The 20,451-nt window shown below is 34.5% G+C and overlaps 1 protein-coding gene across 2 annotated transcripts in view; it reads right to left on the bottom strand.

Moving 5' to 3' along the window:
- The window catches only part of ASCC3 (activating signal cointegrator 1 complex subunit 3), a 265,634-nt gene extending 245,470 nt beyond the window's left edge, over positions 1–20,164 (bottom strand). The window contains exons 1-3 of one of the 2 annotated variants that reach the window (XM_036220315.1): positions 19,867–20,164; positions 10,453–10,583; positions 8,462–8,612 (exon numbers count right to left, since the gene is read on the bottom strand). In XM_036220315.1, the coding sequence (XP_036076208.1) occupies positions 8,462–8,612; positions 10,453–10,542 (241 nt within the window). In that variant the 5' untranslated portion in view covers positions 10,543–10,583; positions 19,867–20,164. The remainder of the gene's footprint in view (positions 1–8,461; positions 8,613–10,452; positions 10,584–19,866) is intronic. The other variant, XM_036220319.1, reaches the window with a different exon arrangement.
- Positions 20,165–20,451: the final 287 nt, after the last annotated feature.

The raw sequence follows: 20,451 nt of genomic DNA on the forward strand, positions 1-20,451 counted from the left end.
CACCTATCATTTTCATTAAGTTATTCAGCTCTTTTATTTTGTAATTTTTCTTGTGATATGGGCATAAATTTAACACCTCTGTCCCTGAAGCAATAAGAACACAATTTAATTTTGTGCCAAGTTTCCTTCTCTACAAATTCCTTCCTCATGCGCTTTTTGCACCACACCATCACTGGGCACAAACATCTATCATAATATTTAACCAAAAGAGCAACTATTTATTTATCAATGGCTACTGGTACATCTAGGTTATAATAAAATTACTCACTGACAGCCATTTACCAGGTTTTACTTTAGGCACTTTGTAGTACTGCTTCCCATCACAATTATACATATGATAACCGCCATATGAAGAAACAGGTTTAGTATTAGCTACCCACTAGTAAATGACAGAACTGAATTTGTACCACATACAGTAATGGTAACTTGAAATTATCCCAAGCTATAGGAAAATAATTTTATGAAAATTTAAAACTAAGAACAAAACAAAGATGGTACAAAATATAGCTGCAAATATTCTAAACAAAACATTAACTTACTGGATCCATCTATACATCCAAAAATAAACTATAAGCAAGTAGTTATTTTCAGGAAAGGTGGTTCAATTGTTAGAAAACCTAGCAACATAATCCACTTTCAAAAAAATTGAAGGAAGAAATGCCTAGGAAACAGATATGATGGTTAGAACTGGAGCAGACATGGTGAATAAATGATAAGAAACGTGAAGAGAAGGGCAATCCATTAGCAGTCTTGGACCATAAGATTACAAAGCTGATGAATCCTACAGTGAGAGTTTGTCTGATGAAATGAATAGACCCATCTGATATCTTTGTTACTGTAGTAGGTCTTGATATCTGAGTTGAATATATTCCTAATATATACATTTGTGAATGTATAACTATTGCATAAAATATAAAAAGGAACATGAGAATGATAAATACCAAATTTTTAATATTAATGATATTGGTTACCAGAGACTGAGCAGGGAGTTCTGACCATATCAGTTAAGATTTTCTTAAAAAGAAAATATGAAAAAAAGATAGCTAAGTGTTAAGCTTAATGGGGAATACACAAGTATTTGTTATATTTTTTAGTTTTTATTAGTCTGAAATATTTCATAAAAATTGATAATCTAAAAAGCCGTAATTTTCACTTTTTATTGAATATAACAAGAATATATACATGTACAACTCAAAGAATTATCACAAAATGAACACTTCTAGGTAATTTGGGTAACTACTTTCAGAAACAGAACATTATCAGCTCCACAGAAATGTCTCCTATACCTACTTCCAGTCATTATTACTCCCTTTCTCAAAAAGTAGCTACCTATGACTTCTGAAACCAGAGATTAGTCATGCCTAGTTTTCAAATTCTGTTCTTTTGTGTTTGGCTTCTTTCAATCAACATCATGTTATAAGATTCATTTACAATATTACATGTAGCCGTAGTTCCTCATTGCTATAAGGTATTCTATATGTTGTAACTCACCCATGCCACTATTTAACAGTGAACTGGGTTGTTTCCACTTTGAGGCTATTACAAATAACATTTCCATGGACTGTGTACAGTGAAGGTATTTTTACTGGATATTTATGTACATATTACTGGGTAATATTTAACAAGATATAAAATTTCACTTGTCTAACCACAGCAGATATTATCAGTTATTCAAAGAAATTATACCAAACTCTGCCAGCAGTGGATGAGAATTCTTGTTTCACATTTTTGAGCCTGACCAAAAATTAGTATGTCAGTCTTTTTTAATTTTAACCATTCTATGAGCATGTAGAGGCATTTCCCTGATTACTAGTAAGGCTGGGCACTTTTTATTGGTTACTGGACATTCAATTATCTTCTATGAACTGCTTGTTCAAGGCTCTTGCTCATCTTTATATAGGATCATCTGTCCTTTTCTTATCGAATAATATAAATTCTTATTTAATATAGATATAAAGCTTCTTTTTGTGTTACACATGTTGAAACTATATTTACCCACTCTATGACTTGCCTTTTTACTCTCAAAGAATAAAAACTATCAATTTTAATGTAGTCGATTTACCATTCCCTTTATGAGTGCTTCTGTTGTGTTTAATAAATTTTTCCATCTATAAATATCATGAAGATATTATACATTATCTTTTAAAAGACTGTTTTGAGCTTCCTGTTTGATTTTATAAGCTGCTTAGAATTATCTGTATAGGTATCTTTTTTTAAAAAAATGTATATCCAGTTGACCCAGCACCGTGCACTGAAAAAACAGCCAAGTCTCACTACTTCATGGCCTTCATGATAATCAAGCATCCTAATATCCATGGGTCAGTTTCTGGACTCTATTCCATCCTGCTGGTCTATCTGTGGACCAACACCTCACTATCTAAATTACTGATCTTTATAAAACTTTATATCCTGTAGAATAAGTTCTGTTTATTTTTCAGTGTTGACTTGGCTGCAGTTTGCCCTAGAATTTACATATTACTTTCAGATTATCTTATCAATCTCCACATACAAACACACACCCTCAAACAAGCCTGATGAGATTCTGATTGGGATCACATTAAATCTGCAGATCAATTTAGATAAAAATATCTTTAAGACAGTGAGTGTTCCAATCCTTTGTACAGCCCTCCCTCCATTTACCTAGGTCTTCTTTAATTTTCAATTTTTCTCAGTAATATTTTCATTTTCCATGAGGCACTCCTGCTCATCTTTTGCTAAATTTACTTTCAGGTTATTTTAATTTTTTAATGTTTTTGTAAACTGCATTTTAAAAAAATGGCTGCTGGTAAGTTGAAATGAAATTGATTTTTACACTGACCTTGCTAAATTCATTTTCTAAAGATACAGTTATGTGAATTATGGCAGTTTTTCAAATCTTTATATTCTTTTTCTTGTCTTATTACATTAGCAAGGACTTTTAGTACAGTGAGAAACAAAAGTGGTGGTAGGCATTCTTACCTAATTCTCTATCTCAGATGAGAAACTTTTTCAACATTGCATCACTAAATATTGACATTTGATCTAGGTTTTTTTAGTAAATACTCTTTATTGAATTACGGAAGTTCCCTTCTAGTCCTAGTCTGCTAAGAATTTTTATAATTAGATTTTAGATATTCATAAAATACTTATCATCTACTAAATAATTTCATGATTTTTAAATCTTTATTATTTTACATGAATCACACTATTTTCTCTACTTATTAATCCAATAATTAGCATTCTGTGCACTCAAGTGTGCTTGCATTCTCTGTCACATTTTTCGTGTTTTTTTTTAATTGACACATTTGACAGTATACTGCAGCCTTCATAACACTTCACTATGAACACTGCAGCACGCAATCTCCTGAGTTTAAGAGATTTGCTTAATAGCCACAAAACCACTCACTGTCTCGTCTAAGATCCAATAGTACCTAACATATTCACATCTCTACAAGGCACTCAAAAGTATCTTTATAATTTTTTTCTGATTCTGGATTCAATCAAAGATAGTGTATTTGGTTATTTTGTTTCTACCCTCCTTGAATCTATAACAATGCACTCATACCTTTTAAATGACATTATGTGAAATTCCCTAATAAAGGTATCGAGGCATATAGATTTCTTTATGTGAAGGTTTTTAATTACAGATTCAATAGAATAGTCAAATATTCAGATTTCCTATTTCCTCTTTTGTCCACTTTAGTCGTTTCTGTCATCTCAGCCCTTCAAATCTCTCATAAGCTCTGCTCATCTTCTCATTCTCCTTTTCTCTGTCCAGCCTCTGCTTCTGGAATGGAGAGTCACCTCCAGGAAAAAGTGACCCAAATTCCAAGATCACATTTTCTGGATTTATTTCTGCTTCTAGACCTTAGTTCTATAATTCCTCATTGCCTTGGAAATATTCTGATGCAAACAGTTTTATATTTTACAGTTAGTCTAGTAATTCTTAGCAGAGAGTTCTAATTTCACCCTGTGCCAATTTATGGGAAATGGAACCCTGGACTTTTGGGAATTTATAATTTTCAAGATAACTATTTTTCACAAATACTTGTTAAAAACCTCCAGCCACATCCAATAAACAACAGGTCATAATTATTCTAAATGTCTACCCTTACTTCTATAGACAGAATTGCCAGATCCTGCTACTAATTTTATACACCTCCTTCTGCAGTCATTGCTGTACATACTGCTTCTCATCCTGGGTTTTCATTTCTTACTTTTGTATAGTGAAATATTATCTCCTTGACACTTAAAAAAGCATAATTCCCAAATTCCCTAAACTACTCTAAGTCACTACTGTCCAACATACCTTTGATTCATACTTTTCTTAAAGACAAAATTAAAGGTAAAATGCATAAAACCATCAAAACCAAAATAAAGCAGGGGTTGTAAATTAGAGAAGGCAAAACAAACAGGTTTATGCATGGCAAAACGATTTGAACACGGAAAGCAAAAATCATGTTTAGTTTTGGTTCAGTCCTGATCTGTATCCAGACCACAGTAAAATCATTACCTCACTGTTTTTTTGGCCCTGAGAAAGAGATTTTGTTACAGAGCTGATTCCCTAGGGAACTAAAGGGTCTTTCTACTGACCTTCATACCATTCCTGACCTTTACCCTAGTATCCATCTACACTGTGAAAATCTTATCAGCTTCCTGAAGTGATAACTTAAAACTCTAACAAAGATACATATGTAATATATAATGCATTTTTTTAACAGCCACTCTCAATCCTGACCTCTTTATATTCAAAAATGTTTTTAATTGAAGCACATAAAATGTACTGACAGTTTTACTGCCCACAGAATCTATGTTAATATGACTGTTTATCTTTCAAAATCGATTGAGATAGCTATGTCTACAATGAGTATTTGGATAAACAAAGATTAAAGGCCCAGGATATTATTTTTAAATAATTTATAATACTTTCTCCCTCAAGCTGAATTTTATTATTACAATAATCTAGAGAGAATTAAAAAAAAAAAAAATTTAAGCAGGTATGGAAGTATAGTAGTAAATGTAAATCTGAGAGGAAAAAAATACTTTAAAATAACAACAACAACAAAAAGCTGCCACTTAGAAGACAATGTCAGCATCAGAGGTAGTAAAGACCGTAGAAGGCTTCCAGTTAAATTCTCGAACTTCATTTTTTTATTGAACATCTATCTGTTGTATCCCTTGCACCACATTAGGCACTGAAGAGAGTTCAAAGACACTGTGATCCCTGGAATACCTGTATCATTAAGGCATTTGCAGTCCATCAGAAAGAAGACAGGTATAAACAATTATCTAACAGTGAGAAAGTACTCTAAAAAGTATGGAATAGATAATAATCTAAAGGAGCATTTCTACTAAGATTAGAAAGAAACAACGGGACATGAATGAAGCCTCAGTCATTTCTTCAAAGATGAGAAGCATTTCACCAGATGAACACAATGAGCAAAGTCATTTTAGCACATAAATAACGAAGAAAAAAAAAAAAACAGTAGGCACAGTTCAGGAAATTAAGATAGTAAACATTTCATATGTTAGGAGTAAAGGTTACATGTGCTAGAATGGAAAAGAGATGAAAAGTAAATTGCTTTAATTCATAAAGGAGCTTTTTGTATGTCCATTCTAAAAAAAAAAAATTGGTCTAAATAAGAAGCTAGGAATAAAAATGAGTTTTGCTTTCTCTTTTTACAACGATCAGTCTAGTCACAGTGAAAAAAGTGAATAAGAGAGGAAGGCTGAAGCAGTAGACTACTAAAGTAGTTCAGGTATGAGATAGTAAAAGCTTACACTAGGTCAATGGTAAATACAACGAATAAATTTACAATCGCTGAAAAGTAGAGTTGAGAGCACATGACGTCTGACTACAATGGAAAGAAAGAACGTAGGATTACATCATGTTTCTATTTCAGAATTTGGGTCTAGGCATACCTTCACAAATCAACCATGGATTCACATAACCTTTATAGTCCCTGTTCTTCACATATAAAACAAAGGGATTAGACAAGATGTCCCATAATGTCCCCTCCTGCTTAAAATATCTATTACTTTGAGTAGTTAATGCACGTGGTCTTAAACAAGTACCTCATACAATTATAATACACTAACTGAAATATAAGTGATTGTTCTTTTTCCTTTATTCTCTTGCTCTATGTTTAATATAATTACACCAAAAATACCTGTGCTAAAAGAGTAAGTGGAATCAAAGATATTTTCCCCAAGAGACTAATCTTATCAAAGCTGCTAGTTTTAACTGTATTTCCACTATCAGCAGTATTTTCATACTCTGACTTCTGACTAGAAGGAAAAGAATCTAGGATTTCAGAAAACGTAGCTAACTACTCGTCAACTATGAGTTTCACTAAAGCTAGTAGCTATTTGACCTAGACACAGCATTAAAAGTAGATATAACAAAGCATTTACCTAAATCAGACAAGATTTTATCTGTCATAAAAATTCTTTTGAGACATTACATCTCAAAATAATCAATTCCTTAAACACATCAGTTGACAAATAAATTAGTTTCTGTATATGAATTAGATGTTTCACCTACAGGCAAATGCCTAGGTTTACATTCAATTATTGGTATTTAAAACAATGATTTTTGAATTGTCAGAGATATTTAGGAAGTAGCCTAAAGGGTAACTTTTTTCAAAAAAAAAATCTTAATTTCCATATCATTTATAGAAAGAAATAATTTAGTCACTGAATAAACTCAGTACTTGTTATTGGTTTTGTTAAGTATTCTGAGATATTTTTATAGTGGGGCTGAAGACTAGGACTATAAAATATTCTATAGTTTTTGAAAAGTATTTTATTAAGACCAATCCCCAATGACCCTAATATCTTAGAAATGAAGACAGTGAAGCCCAAAGGATTAGAATCCTTGCCAAGGTGATCCAGGCAGACTAGGGACTTTGCATTTTCATGACTATTTTCCAATGTACCTAACTTCCTCTATATTCTTAAAATATAAATGCTATCAGAAATCTCATCGAAGTGTGCTTTATTTCCCCTACACTTAAGCTAACTCAATTCTTACTAAAGCCCTTGAACTTCAGATCATCATCTAAATGCAAAAACATGACATTCATTTTGTACTTTCCCAATTTAAAAAAATGAGATTAAATTCAACATTATACTAACTTATAAACCAATGATAATTAAATGATACATCAAAGTCAAAATATTTGAAGAATTTAAAGATTAGATGATCATAAATAAGAAGTCTTCAAGTTTATGAGATACAATAAAGACTCTCTAAAGCTGGTGTAGGGAAAAAAATTGCCAATCAGCAAGGATCTGGTAAACCAAGGATCTATATTTTCTCTCTACCTAGAAATCGCCTGAGAAAAAAATTTTCATTTACTTACAAGTGAAACTTCATTAAAACCCTAAAATATGCCAAGCACTATTCTAAGAACTGGGGATAGAATGTTGAACAACAAAAATAAGATATTATTCTCATGAAATTTACATCCTAGTAGCAAAACACAGGCAATGAACAAACAAGTAACTATCAGATAGATAATGACAAATGTTATAAGAGTGACTGGGCAACAAATTAAGATTGGATGGTCAGTGAGGGCCTCATAAGGAAATAATTTTTTAGGTGAACTCAAAACAAGAAAGGATCTACACACTCTAAGGTCAAGACTGAAGAACATTCTCAGCACAGGAAACAGTGCAAAGACCCCAAAACAGGTACTAATTCAGTAGGTTTGAGGAAGTGAGACAAGGCCTCGTGTCTAAAGGACAGTTAGTGAGGGCAAGGATGAGTCAAGGTCAGAGAGAAAGATTGAGACCAAATTACACAGGGCCAGAGTTCCAGTTCGAACTTTTTGTAGCTACAAACCTGAATTTGAATGTTAATGTTAACTACGCTCTTTTTGTTATTAGAGTCTGAAATGCGATGATGAGTGTCAATAAATAAACTCAAATGTTTTACTGAAAAGCCATTGTTTTTTTTGTTCCGTTTTCGACCTTGAGAAAGCAACCTGTATTACATGCATAGTATTACAATCTCTAATTATAATTTCCTTCAAATATAATCAACTGACGATCATGTTCGTGTGCAACAGGATTGAAGCAAAGTTCAGCTTCAGCGCTGCCCCTCACTTTGTGCTAGGCTGGCATCTGAAAGAGACTCAGCTACTTGGATTTTTAGGTTCCTTCAAGGTACATTAAAATTTTAATTTATCTTACCTCTTTACTTCAAGCAAGACAGTGGTTTTCAAACTCTAAATTCCTATAAATCTTTCATGTTTGACTGTGTTATAATTACTTCCACCTCTCTGACTTCATCCTAAACTCCTTGTAAATAGGTGGGGCCTATTTACAGGGTACTAGGAGGGAGTCTGAGGTGGTCTTCTGTAATTATGAATGCTTGCCTGGAAATTTCAGCTGTGCTCTCTATAGCATATTATTTAAAAGACTTCTATTTTTGAACTTTCGTGGTTCTTTAAAAAAATAAAATAAAACAAAACTATACCTATTTGTTTTGCAGCCTGCAATATATCTTTTAAGTCTTCATTTATACTTTGCATTTCACTCTTCTCCAGTTTTTCATTCAAAAATTTTACTATCTTCTTCCATGTCAGGTCCAGCCCTACAATTTGTTCATGAAGTTTAGACCGCTTCTTCTGAAACACATATCATAATACAAAGACATATTAAAGGTTTTCTCAAATCCATCATTTATTGTATAATTTTTCAATACATTATACAACTTAGTACTACCCACAAGAATTCAAAAGCGTATCAATTCACATTTAATTTACAGCTCCCAAAAGCGGCCTTACTTAAATGGAATTTAAAAGAATATCATTTGTTTAAAAGATGTGTTTAATAAAATTTTTTTTACAGTTTAATCACAATGAATAATCATTACAAAATTGTTTTCACATAGTAAAGTAAAAAGCAAAATATTCAACATTCAGATAACAATAGGAAACATTGCACATACATTTTTTTAACAGAGTTTAGATCCTACTATATATAAGAGCTTTATGTCATGCTTATTGATGAAAGGCATTTGAAGAAAATTAGATTTCTATGATGAGTTGAATATATTTAAATCAGCACTGCTTTCACACTTTTCTTAAGATTATAAAACTTTCCTCCATCCTCAAGAACTGACACAAAGCAATCATTTTTTTATTTCATACCACTGACCTTTTGGATTAAACGTCACAGAGCCTCTGACCAAATGAAAAAGTAGTGGGCCAGATAGATAACTGTAATTTTCCTCTTGGTTGTGCTGATGATACTGCATAATTCACTATTACTTACCTCCCTCAGTTTTCTAATTTAAAATTGAGCTAATTAATCTGGGTTTAAGGGGAGAAAATGTGCAGATATAGAGATGAAATAAAATTGGCCATAAATTGTTACAATGGGTCACAGTTTATAGAAGTTCATCTGACTTTTCTTTCTTTAGTATATATTAGATATCTCCTAAGATAAGAAGTTAAATTAAAATGAGGCTCATTATATCTGCTACTCTCTTTCCAGTTATGTGTGTCTGGGGTGAGGAGATGATGTTTAAAAGCCTACAATAATAAATAAAATTACATGGGATACTTTTGAATTTTACAATCTTCTATTGTATTTCTAATATAAAAGCACCAGTAAGATGAGGAAAGGAAATAATTCAAGTTTACAATAGCAATATTAATGAACTGTATAGAATATATCATTTTTATTGCTGTGAAATGCAAATAGCTCCCATTGTATAGGTTGTTTTTCATGTAGCAAAATTCTGTATCATTTGTAAAGGGAAAAACTATGTAAATACTGTTACAAATCTTTTCTTTCTAGTATCAATCTTTAAGTAAAATTATTAATTATAAAACCACGTAAGGACCTAAACAATAAAATTCCAACCTACTAGGAAACAATGTTCATATTCTACAGTAGAGTCAAATAAGGAATCATCAAAGTGTTTTTTAAAAAACAGCATAGGGCCAGTTCCTTCATATACTGTATTATATAGTTCATTCCTTCATATGTACAGTTCATACACCTTCAGGAATTTAAAGTCCATAACCAATTATAAGGACCAGAGAGAAGTCAGTTATGATACCAGCTACAGAGATTAAAGAGCAAAATTCATATTTCCCATGTATGGCAGAGACATTGTTTCTGTCCATTAAATAAGAATTTTATCACAGAACTAAAAACTTAAATGGTCAAGGGATTAAAAAAAAAAAAAAAACAGATTAAATTATAACATTAACTGTGGCAGGAACCTTAGCAAGAGAAAAATTAACAACACATTCAATATCGTAGTTTGGATTATTCTTGTTGACAATACAGTCACAAGTGTTTAAATAAACATTCTCATTAGGACACATCAGTATACACATTCTCTTTCTTAGCAGAGCACCAAACAAGATTAAAACATACCATTTTAAGCACAAAGAACTGAGAAAAAGAATGTCAAATATTTGCTCGTAATGGTTTTTGTCTAAAAAAATTTACCTTTAAGTCAGCCACTTCTTCATTATAATTATCTTGCTTGGTGACATTTGAAAAGGAGCGCAAGGCTCCTGTGAGACGAGGTAAAGTCATCTATTACTCAATCAGTGATCCATGCAATGAGAAACCTGAAACTGAAACAAAACAAGGTGATATTTATCTGTTGGAAGGAGGTGGGAGTGGTAATCATACTCAACAAATGGACCTGTACAAGAGATAAAGAAACCAATTAGTTAAAAAGCAATTGCTACCAATGTTGAAAAATTCTCCTGACACGTTTCCTACCCATGGAATTTTTTAAATAACACACTGGCTATGTTTGGAGAAAGGAAAAAGAAACAAACAACAAAAAAAACCCACTGTGTGTAGGTACTACGATAACATTTCTTCAAAACGAGTTCTACAGATTCCCAAGTACAGGCCTCAAATATTGCATTTCTACTGACAATAATATATAATACTGAGAGAGAGGAAAGTACTTGCCCATCTTTTCTCCAATTTCGTTTTATTCTCACTGCTTTCATCTCACATTATTCCTTGCTTTCAGAGTCTCTCTGGCTTTTTCTCTTCCTGATGTATCATCAAGCATGTTTCCACCTAAATGCATCTCTATTAGTGGTTGCCTTTCTTAGAATGCTCTTCTGATATTCATATAGCTAACTCCTTGACACAAAGGTCTTGGCTTAAAAGATACCTCCTGACAGGGTTCTTTCGTGGCCACTCAATCTAAGACAGGGCAGCTACTCAGTTACTATCTATCAAAGCATAAAATTTCAACTCTCTTTATAGCACTAATTAATACTTGACATTTACTCTTCTATATACTATTTATATGTTGTGTCACCCTACAAAGAGTAAGATTCATGACAAAAAAAAATACCTTCATTTCTCTGATCTCCCCTAGCTAACAGAACAGTACTAAAACATTTTTGGCACTTGATAATTATTTGCTAAATAATAAAGGGAAGGAAAAGGGAGAGGAGATAATGGCACAGGGAGACTGAAGAACAGTAGAGGAAAGAATTAAAGCAGTTGGGGAAGGGAAGAACTCCCCGGGAAAGAAAGAAGTCAGATGACCTGACCTAATTTTGTCTACATGCTGACAATGAAAACAACTAACCTTCTGGTAAACAGACTAATAATATTTACTATGAGGAGAGTCCTTATCTATTGAATACTCTTAGAGGCTATCTGGTTTAAGACTGCTTATTATAACAAAACTACAATCTACAGGTTTATAAGGCATGGCTCTCTGAAGAATATCACATAACCTACAGAAGTTTCTAGGATAGTTTTCAAATTGGGATGATTCTGACCCCACGGGACATCTGGCAATATCTGGTAACATTCTGTCACAAATGGGGGGAAAGGGAGTACTACAAGCTTCTGGTGGGTTGAGGCCAGTGATGCTGCTAAACATCCCATAATGTACAACACAGACTCCGCGCAACAAAGAATTATCTAGACCAAAATGTTAATAGTGCAGAACTTATAAAATCCCACTCTAGACTAAAATAGAGATGTTTTACAACTCAGGCACTTCCCACAGTGTGAAATGACAAATCTCAATTAAGAGACCTCACTGATTATTCTGAGTCACAGCATGTGTCCAGTGTAAGAAGGAAAGAACTAGGATGGCCACATAGGCTGTCTCAAACCATTCCCTGCTTCTGCTCTTCTTGGTTCCTTACATCCTTGACGTTATTACAACGTTTAATACTTGGAAAAATCTCTAACTCTGATATTAGAATAATTATATATAAATTATATAATGTTTGACAAAATAAGAGAGAATTTAAAAATAATAAAGAATAAAATAAGAAATGATTAGGCAAATTGAAAACATAATTACTAGAAAGAAATAAAAATATACAACTGTTAAATTTAAAAATCAATAGACAGGTTAAACAGCAGATTAGACAACAGCTAAAGAGAAAAATGATAACCTGGAAGAGAGAGAGGTCTGAAGAAATAACCCAATATGCTGTCACAGATAAAGTATAGATTAAGCAGAACAAAGAGAAACAAGTCCAAATATATCAATATTCACAATAAATACAAATGAATTAAACTTTACATTCAAAATATTAACAGAATGAATTACTACACAGCAATCAAGTAAATTCTAGAGATACATCCAAAGCATGGGACAGAGAAAGGTTGAAAATTAAGGGATGAAATAAAGAGTTGCTGGTGGCTATATCAAAAATATCAGATCAGACAAAATAGACTTTAAAACAAAAAGTATTATTAAGGATAAAAAAGAAAACCTCTCTTCATAATGAAAGATATACCTATGGCATAAAAGTTTTGAATTTATAGACATGCCCTGATGAAAAAGCCTTAAAATAAATTAAGCAGACCTCCAGAAGTAAGTGACAAGTCCAACGTCAAAGTGGAAGTTCAATAACTGGCCAAACCAACAACAGCAAAAATTTCAGTAAAGATACGAGGGACTTGAACAGTGAAGTCTGTAAGTTTAATTTAATGAACATACACTGAAATCTGTATCTAATGATTAGAAAATACGTATTCTTTTCAAGTACATTAGTAAGTTTAAAATGGTCTATGTATACTAGGCCATAAAGCAAATTTCAAAAATTTCAAAGAGTAAGTATCAGATAGAACAGGAGCAGCAAACTTTTCCTATATAGAATAAAAATTTTAGGTTTGGCAGACCACCATGCAGTCTCTGCCCCATATTCTTTGCTTTATTTTTACTTTTTTAAACAACACTTTAAAAGTGTAAAAATCATGCCTGGACTCAGGGTGACCAAATCAGTAACCAATTGATGGCAATAAAGTACAAGTAAGGAATAGAAGGCAAAAATTCTCTTTAGGATTTACCATGGAATGTTACCTCCTTTTGAAGTGGCATAATGGAGAATTATACATATATAAATTGGTTAATGTAGTGGAATCATATCACAGGCACATTTGATGACTGAATCAATCCAACACAATAAGCATAATGAAAGGTACAGACAAAAAATAATAATGATGCAGATTGTGTCCATTATTTCACATACTCAATACATGTTCTAGAGTGAATGAAGCATAAGCAATATGGTGCTCCCTTAGTCTATTTCAATCACCACATGCACCTCAAACTGTGAACATCTTGTTGCATTGCATGACTCCAATGTTTAAAACTATGTTCCCATTCTAAAAAAAAATACACAACATGGCCATTAAACACAAGCCAACTTTTTAACATGGTTCATTTGAAAAAACTGTGATATGTTCCAAGTCTGAAGGAAAAACATGGCTGTGCAGGACATATTGAGAGACGGTATGTTGTGACAACCTGGTATCCTCCAAAGGATTTTCAAGAGAAATTTTAACTATTCATTTTTTTCCACCCAACAAGCTCACTTTAGATCCTAACTTATTCTTAAGCAAGAAGCAACTACCCTTGATAATTTCCAATAAAATTAGGACATACAGAGAGCGTGGAGAACAAAGAAAGCAAGAAAAGATAAATACATGCATATACATTTTACATAAATCAAAATACATAATAGTTTGTTAAAAATAAAATTTATATGAGATTTTTTTCTAAAACTATCCCCCCAACTACTTTACTTCAGGCTTCCCACCAAAAAGTGGGGGCTGAGGGAGATAAACCGAGACAGGCTCATAACCATAAACCAAAATGTCTTTGTACTACAGAAGACCCCCATAGTATATTAATTTTACTTTTAACAAAGAAAAACTTCCTTTTAAATGCCCTTGGGAAACAAGTGGCTAGGATAACATATCGGAACCAGATGAGAATAAGAACAGTCACAAAGAACATCCCAGAAGGATCAAACACACACACATATTACTCCAGAGAACATATGGAGCAGACTTATTACATTCTAGGTAGTATGTATTTTATTTCTTCCCAGACTGATCCAGGGGAAAAGGTCCTGGCCCGGATTATTATATGACACATGTATTTTGTGCCTGTTGTCAGCTTCATCCAATAGAATATGAGTCCTACGAGAGTAGGACCTTTGCTTCATTTACTATAGTATTCATTCACAGGACCTAAAACAGTGCTTGGGACATAGTAGATTATCAATATATATCTGTATAATGGCTGGATGGAGTAACAGGAAAGATAAAGGGAGGCCACCAAAAAAGGGCAGTATTTATAGATCTGGATTCTCATGTATTTTTTTTTAGTGCTTATAGCATCTATATTCCAAGATCTCAAAATTTTCACACAAAATAATTTAATTACTTGATTAATTTATTTCAGCTCTTAAGAGATAAGATGTTTTACAAACTAGGAAGTATACTCAAACACAAAAGAAATCAAAAGTTTAATATGATGTATTAAACTCATGATACCATTCTTCTCAAAAGAACTCAAAAACACATGTAGAAATTTAATTCTAAATGAGTATTTGGGTAAGCATTTTCAAAATCTCAAGCCAATAAAGCAGAAAGCAAAAGCAAGAGTAAAAGAAAAGTCAATATAGTTGCTAAAAATCTCTACAGTAGGAGTTGGCTCAGAAGGAAAATCACAATAGAAGAACGTAGGAACAGTTTTCACTCACTTAACCGACGTTTCTTAACTAGTATTTATACTAAATGCTAGACCGCATGGTGAGCAAAGTAATCTGGTACCTGCCCTTGTGAAGCTCACAATCTGGTGGAGAAGAGAAGCCAATTAAACGAACTATGTCAATACAAAATAAGATCGCTATTTTAAAAGGCAGTAAAGAGTGTGATCAGAACACAGAAACAAGGTCGGGAAGGGGGAAGCAGCTTTCCTATATTGGGTCTTCAAGGATGAAGAGCTGGTCAGGTAAAGAGGACAACGTATTCCAGCTGAGAAGTGGGAACACTTCACATTCAAGGAACTGAAAAGATAACGAGTGTAGTGGTCAAAGAATAATGTGACAAGAGGTGGAGCTGGAGAGGTAGGAACCAAGTCATGAAGAACTCTGTAAGTCACATTGTTTAGAAATTATTCTAATAGTAAAAGAAATTTTCAAGAGTTTTTGACTTGAGCTGTGTATAATAAGGATTACTACTATGGCTGCAGTGAAAGGAATGGACCACAGGAAGGCAAGAGTGGGAAAAAGATACTAAGAGGTTGTTACAGTAATCCAGATGAAAGAGATGATGGGTTCCTGAACTGAAATAATGGTACTGATGTAGAGAAAAGTGGACACATAGAAGTGATTCGATCAAATCTATTTGGCTTGTTCTGATTATCTGTATATGTGGGGCGGGGGGTGGGGGTGGGGCGGGACAGGGCGAGGACCAAGGCTGACTTTTACATTTATAGATCAGAGATCAGCCTGATGGTACAATTCACTGGACTAGGGCAGATACATTTTCATTTGTCTGTTTTTAGGGGGAGGAGAGTGGCAAGAATATCATGAGTTCAATCTCAAACAAGTTGTTTGAGATGTATGACATTCAAGCTGAAATGGTCAATAAAGATTGAAAATTCAGATGTAAAATTCAAGAGAGAGGTCTAGTTTAGGATACAAACATGAGGATCATGAGAAATACCACGAGAATAGAGAAGTCACCTAAGAATTTATGCGCATACTGAGAAGAAAAGGTAGCAGGTGCAGGAACACACGGTCTTTAAGGAATAAATAGGGGAAAAGATCTATAAAAGATTTTGAACCATAGGAGACCAAAAAAGGCCAGGGAAAAACAAAAAGTGTGGTGTCTTCAAAACCAAGGGAAAAAAAGAGATTTAAAAAACAGGTACGGTCAACCACGTCAAATGCTATAAAGAAATGTAGTAAGATGTCTACTAGATTCAGAATTTCAGCAATGTTCTTCAGTGTTCTATTTCTAATAAATACAAACAGGGAGCTCTGAAAAATTGGAGTTAAATCAGTAACTCTTCAAACTCCCTCATAACACTCACATTTTTTTTCTAAGCTGATGGCCAAAATCAGTGACTTAGGAATTTTTTTCACTTTTTAAATCAGTTACAAAGCTTCTATTGCTAACTTCAGGTTGGTCACACATAAGTATTTTTCCTTGTCTCAAGTCAATTTTCTGAAGTCTCACAAAGCCAGCATCTTGACTATAGTCTCCAACAATGCAGAAGTAGTGTATGTCTTGCCAGTACCTTGCATGGTTCTTGGCCTGTGCCAGGGAAGTCAATAAATATTTGTTTACTGATGTGTACTCAAAGCATTAATCTGTGAAGCTTTCCAGAAATAATTTTTAGGTTAGTCCTTACTGCTCCAATCCCCAGAATACAGACAGTGTTAATATTTTTGCAAATGTTCCTTCACTTGCTAAAGAATGCTCAGAAAGAACTGTTTAGTGAACTTCCCTGGTGCTTAAGGCACTACTTAAAGCAGGGCTCATTTTAGAAAATGCATGCACACTGGAAAAGATTTATTGAAATTTTTTTTTGCAAACTGAGTATCATCCTCATATTAATTTCTTCTTATAAATCATTTATGTATAAGTTTCTTAAATTGAGATGAAGGCATATTTATTTCTACTATAAATAAGAGCAGAATTTAACATTTTTATATTGTTCCATCTGATTAGCCTGTTAAGCATTGTATTCACTTTCGAGAGAGTAATTTTTCTAAAAAGAAGTCTCATTGGTAAGCAAGGATTTCCTCTCCAGGAATGGAATGCACTGTTTTCCTTTTTCATATCCATATGCCATGTCTCTTAGCTTAGCTACACACAACTGAGTAACTTGCATAGTCTTCGACTTAATTTCAAAACAACCTAGCAAGTCTTTGAAAATGCTAGAAAACATTAGCAACTGCCTCCCTGACTACTCCACAATCCTGAGACAAATTACCTTCCCTCCTTTGAAGTTCTGCTTTAACAGAATAGACATTATCCAAAATTAAAAGGCTCTTGCATGCACATGGTTTAATGCAGAATTTCTTCAACAATATGAACTGGTTGCACTGGAATTACTGGAGAGTTGATTGGAAACACATTTCCAGGCTTCGTCCCAGAAATTGTGATTCATTAGTTTAACAATCTTTGGTTTAGTTATTAAATCACTTGGTGTGATCTTTCTCTTCTTCAAATATAAATATTTCTTGGCAATTATCTTATTAAAACATTCTGAGCATGCTTACAGTTACCTGTAAATTTCTTACATAATACTAGGTTTTTAATTATGTACCTCTCCAAATTCCATTGTAATTTTTGATGTCAGTTCAAACTTTTGATAAGGAATGCAATTCCTAAAAATTCTCTTTGAAAAGTGAATCACAGCCAAGGAGGAAAATTAGCCCAAAACTCCAAAACCCGGAAGACAAACTGGGAATCTAATTTACAAAGGCCCCCCAAGACTTAGTCTATTTAAATAATAATGAGGCAGAATTATACTAAATAAGTAGAATAACAATAAAGAGAAAATAAGTTCAAATGCTAATGAGTTCAGTTAACTTCTCTGGGTATTAATTTTATGATAATAAAATAAAGAGGGATTACAAAATTAATTTTAATAACCTTTCATGATAAATAATCTGATTAAATCAGAATACTCAAATGAGAATTGTTACATTAACTCTGAAGCATAGTTTCAGAAATAAGTTAAAACAACCTATAAAGCAGATTATTACAACCAACATAGAGCAGAAAAAAACTGAACAAACTGTAGACATACTCAAACATACCTGTTCATCTACATGCAAAATGGAGGACTTAAATGAGATGGCACATGTTGAATGAACAAACATTTATACAGGGTCGGTCTACTTTGTGCTAGGTATTTATACCAGGCAAAAAATACAAGAAATAAGATCCATTCCCTATTTTATAGTATAATGTAGGAGACAGATACATAATGGCTGCCTTCAGGTGGTTACTAAATATATATTAGATACCTTACATTCTCCTTCTTGGTAATTATGCACTTTTTCTTCCACAAATGTTTGTGTATGTTTGCTAAAATTTCAATTTCAGGTATGTATCTTCTCAAAATTGAAAACTTCCATATTGTATCAAGACATATTTTGTACTGAAAGAGCTGATGCTAACCATCTCCCCATGGAAGGAGCTATGGGGACATAAATTTACTTCAATCAGTAAGTACCATACATGTTCCCGATGAATATGCTTCGTGCATGGAATTGTTATGAATTACAAGCTGTTAACATATAAACCAATGTAAAAACTGGAAAAACTCTTTTTTCCAGATAGAAACTAATTTTCAATTATGAACTTTACGATTAGCCAATTATGCAAAAAGACTTAACTCTTAGCTGACAAAACATTGCCATGCATACTATCTGTTTGCTCAAAGGCCAAAAAAATAATCAAGTCATGCTATTCAAGTAAAATGATCTGCTCCTCTGTCAATATTAGTTACACATAAATATTGACAATAACTTATTCTTGCAAAAAGTCTTGTTTTGGTCTAGAGATCCACAGTATGAAGAGGAACCCTAAAGCGCTGGGCTATAGAAAGTTCCATAAGTACCAGCACTGAAACTCTTGAGTTCCTAGGCCTACCACAGTGCCTGAAACACATGAAGACATGAATGACTAAACCATAAAAAATAAACTCTCTCAAGGAAGATTATTTAGCCTACACTTAACTGTCATCTCTACAGTTCCTTTTTCAATTAAAGACTGTTTATTAGGACCATCATTAAAAAAAAAGAAAAAAAATGCATAGACAGCACAATTTAGAGTAAAATCAAAAGCTGAACTTTTAACTTTTGATAACAGAAAAATGAAACATGAAAGCTGGTGATAGAAACATTGGTTATTCAATCTAACCTAACTTATAGAAACACAAAACATGCTTATTAGTTTGAATTGCACATGTGATTCTATTCACATCAAACTTTTGGCTACCGCACTCGAATAGGTTAATGTGTGATAAGAAGCCTATTTAAAACTTCCCACGTACCCACAACATCTCCCCAACGCGCACCCACACACAGACTTATTTGAAAATGACATTCCTGACTCCTTGATTGCTAAATTTATTCAAAATTCACCACGGGCAACTCCCTACCCAGTCGATATACTTTTCACTTCCTTTTACATGGAGGCAGATGTCTCTCCCAAAATCTACGTTAAGAAAACGAAAAAGTTACCAAGGCTTTGGAATAACAACAATTAAAAAAAAAAAAAAACTAATGAGAACAAATTACCTACGCACAGGAAAGAAAAATCACTCTATGTGGTCATCATGTTGGGGCCTAACACCTGGGCAACATGTGGCTCGGTTCGGATTTTGATCCCCACCCCCACCCCCACCCACAAATTCCACGAATGGGACGAGTCTGTCGGAGACTCCGCACACGTTTTCGGGCCCAGAGAGGGATGACAGCTCAGGAAGCGCCTTGGGACGGAATGAGAATCACTCGAGGGGCCACCCGAGCCGCGTCGTCCCCGCCTCCCGCCCTCCTCCCCCGGCCGCGGGGTCCTTCTCCTCCTCCCACCTCCACTCCTCACCTCTCCGCCCGGGCTCACGCGCTTCGCATCACTCGGTCAACTCCTGCTCCGCGCCTCCCTCCCTTTCGGTTTTATTTTCGCTTCCCACGCCAGGTGAAAAGTGGAGGGCCGGGTTGAGGATGCCGGCGGGCAGCTGCACCGCTGCTCCCGCGTCTGCGCCCAAGGCCGGGCTTGCCGGGGTCGCTCCCAGTCCCAGGACACAGAGCGCGAGGACCGCCAGACGGCCCTCCGCCGGACAGACCCACAAACCTGGCTGGGAGGGACGGGGCGGAGCAAACGCGGGACTACACGTCACCCGCCCGCAGCGGCGCCAACGTCGTCACGTCGGCTCCCTTCTGCCCCACCCCTCCCGCGTGCGTGCGCCGCCTCCCCGCCTCCCTCCCGCGCGGCTCTAAGGAGGACCCGGCCTGAGACGGGGGCGCGCCCCCGACAGACTTGGGCGCGTGCGCGCGCCGTCCGGAAACTTTGTGACTTGGTGCATTCTCCTTCCCGGCCAGGCCTGCCACCTACGGCGCACCACCTGAGTTTTTCCCTGCAATTACTTGAATAGGCTGCATTTTCTCCCCGTCTTTCTCTGTAAGGTGA

The sequence above is a fragment of the Rousettus aegyptiacus genome, unplaced genomic scaffold (assembly GCF_014176215.1).
Source record: "Rousettus aegyptiacus isolate mRouAeg1 unplaced genomic scaffold, mRouAeg1.p scaffold_m13_p_1, whole genome shotgun sequence".
NCBI classification, from domain to species: Eukaryota; Metazoa; Chordata; class Mammalia; order Chiroptera; family Pteropodidae; genus Rousettus; species Rousettus aegyptiacus.